General features: G+C 50.8%; 1 protein-coding gene across 1 annotated transcript in view; it reads left to right on the forward strand.

The window, feature by feature from the left end:
• cped1 (cadherin-like and PC-esterase domain containing 1) overlaps positions 1-2,500 on the forward strand; it is a 13,927-nt gene that overhangs the window by 1,307 nt on the left and 10,120 nt on the right. Inside the window, exons 2-4 of the mRNA XM_068586997.1 lie at positions 501-654; positions 1,808-1,902; positions 2,185-2,269. Coding sequence (XP_068443098.1) covers positions 501-654; positions 1,808-1,902; positions 2,185-2,269 — 334 coding nt within the window. The remainder of the gene's footprint in view (positions 1-500; positions 655-1,807; positions 1,903-2,184; positions 2,270-2,500) is intronic.

Consider the following 2,500-nt stretch of genomic DNA (forward strand, 5'->3'; position numbering starts at 1 on the left):
TGTGTACTTCAGTATGTGTGTACTTCAGTAGACTGACTGGAGTCAGACAGGAAACAGGAAGTGAGCCAAAGCTTTTCAACAGCAAAACATCAACAGACTGCAGATCAGACTGAACACAAAGAAACACACACACACACACACACACACACACACACACACACACACACACACACACACAGAGTATTTTTCATGGTTTTATAATCATCTGATTATATTTTGATGATTCAAAGATCTTGATCTCCACTTTACTTTGTGCTAAGCTAACAGTTTCCTTTTCCTTTGATCTTTGTGCTAAGCTAACAGTTTCCCCCTGCTTTCAGTCTTTGTGCTAAGCTAGGCTAATATTGTCCTTTTTCTCTGGTCTTTGTGCTAAGATAGGCTAACATTGTCCTTTTCCTCTGGTCTTTGTGCTAAGCTAGGCTAACATTGTCCTTTTCCTCTGGTCTTTGTGCTAAGCTAGGCTAACCCAGATTGAACAGTGGTCTCCTTGCCCCCCTCAGGTGCAGGTCCGGGCTCAGAGCCCCGCCCAGCGGGCCGTGGTGCTGACGGGGCGCCGGCCCGCCTCCGACCCCGAGGTGGCGCTGTACCAGCAGGTTCTGCAGCAGCTGGACTACGAGGTCCAGATGGCCCGATACGCCGAGACCAGCAGCCACGGTCTGTTTCTACTGGTTCACACGCACGCACGCACGCACGCACACGCACACGCACACGCACACGCACACACGCACACGCACACACGGTCTGCAGGATGTCCAGACCTCCGTTCAATCAGCTGTTTAGTTCAGGACCAGGTCACAACCTGATGATTGACAGCTGAGTAAACAGAGGGGGGCAGGACCTGATGTTTATACCAGGAGGAGGAGAAGGAGGAGGAGGAGGAGCAGGAGGAGCAGGAGGAGGAAGAGGAGGAGGAAGAGGAGGAGAAGGAGGAGGAGCAGGAGGAGCAGGACACCCTGACATCAGGAGGTCCTGGTTCATATGTTTTTTATGTTTTAATGATTCAAACCTGTGTACTTCTTCTTCAATACAATAGTATTATATACAGTATAAATACTTTCACTTCAACTGGAAACAAAACAAACTGATTCACACTGTTGCTCTGTCGCGTTGCTCTGTCGCGTTGCTCTGTCGCGTTGCTCTGTCGCGTTGCTCTGTCGCGTTGCTCTGTCGCGTTGCTCTGTCGCGTTGCTCTGTCCTGTGTTGTTGGAGAAACTTCTCTCCAAAGATCAACACTCTGGAATGTTTGGTTTCCTGTTTCCTCCTAAATCACTTCCACATGTTTCCTTCTGCCCATATTTGGTCAGACATATTTAGACTGCTGCTGTCTGTCTGTCTCTCTGCTGTCTGTCTCTCTGCTGTCTGTCTCTCTGCTGTCTGTCTGTCTGTCTCTCTGCTGTCTGTCTGTCTGTCTCTCTGCTGTCTGTCTCTCTGCTGTCTGTCTCTCTGCTGTCTCTCTGCTGTCTCTCTGCTGTCTGTCTCTCTGCTGTCTGTCTCTCTGCTGTCTCTCTGCTGTCTCTCTGCTGTCTGTCTCTCTGCTGTCTGTCTCTCTGCTGTCTGTCTCTCTGCTGTCTGTCTGTCTGTCTGTCTCTCTGCTGTCTGTCTGTCTGTCTCTCTGCTGTCTGTCTGTTTCTCTGCTGTCTGTCTCTCTGCTGTCTCTCTGCTGTCTGTCTGTCTCTCTGCTGTCTGTCTGTCTGTCTGTCTCTCTGCTGTCTGTCTGTCTGTCTGTCTTTCTGCTGTCTGTCTCTTTGTCTCTCTGCTGCCTGTCTGTCTCTCTCCAAGCAGTAACTTCCTGTCTGTGTGGTTACAGGTGTGAGGGGGTGGAGCCTGTTGCTGTGTCTCAGGAGCTCAGAGAGAAGCTGTCTGAGGAGAATCTCCTCCTCTCACCTGCAGCGTCATCAGAGGGTGAGACTCACCTGTCCACCAGTCACACGCTCACCTGTCCACCAGTCACACGCTCACCTGTCCACCAGTCACACGCTCACCTGTCCATCAGTCACACGCTCACCTGTCCATCAGTCACACGCTCACCTGTCCATCAGTCACACGCTCACCTGTCCATCAGTCACACGCTCACCTGTCCATCAGTCACACGCTCACCTGTCCACCAGTCACACGCTCACCTGTCCACCAGTCACACGCTCACCTGTCCATCAGTCACACGCTCACCTGTGTCCGTGTCCTCAGGTGAACCTGTTGCCCAGGATGATGGAGGCCTTCTCTGATGCAGGTGGAGGACTGTGTCACTTCTACTCTCAATTACACCTAACAGGTGAGTCCCACAGGAAACAGTTCACATGTTACCTGTCCAGGTGAGTCCCACAGGAAACAGTTGAAAGTTACAAAGCTACCACAATCACGTGATTGATATTCGTCCAATCAGATGAGTCATTTACTTTTTTCAAAATAGGAGCTCACTGCCATTCAAGATAGATTCACCTGAGACTGAAGTTCCTTTTGCGGTTGACAGGTGTGACAGGTGTGACATGTGTCCGCTAGCAGC

Source organism: Clinocottus analis, unplaced genomic scaffold (genome assembly GCF_023055335.1).
Source record: "Clinocottus analis isolate CAN_PGR_092001 unplaced genomic scaffold, fCliAna1.0.p SCAF_20, whole genome shotgun sequence".
Lineage (NCBI taxonomy): Eukaryota > Metazoa > Chordata > Actinopteri > Perciformes > Cottidae > Clinocottus > Clinocottus analis.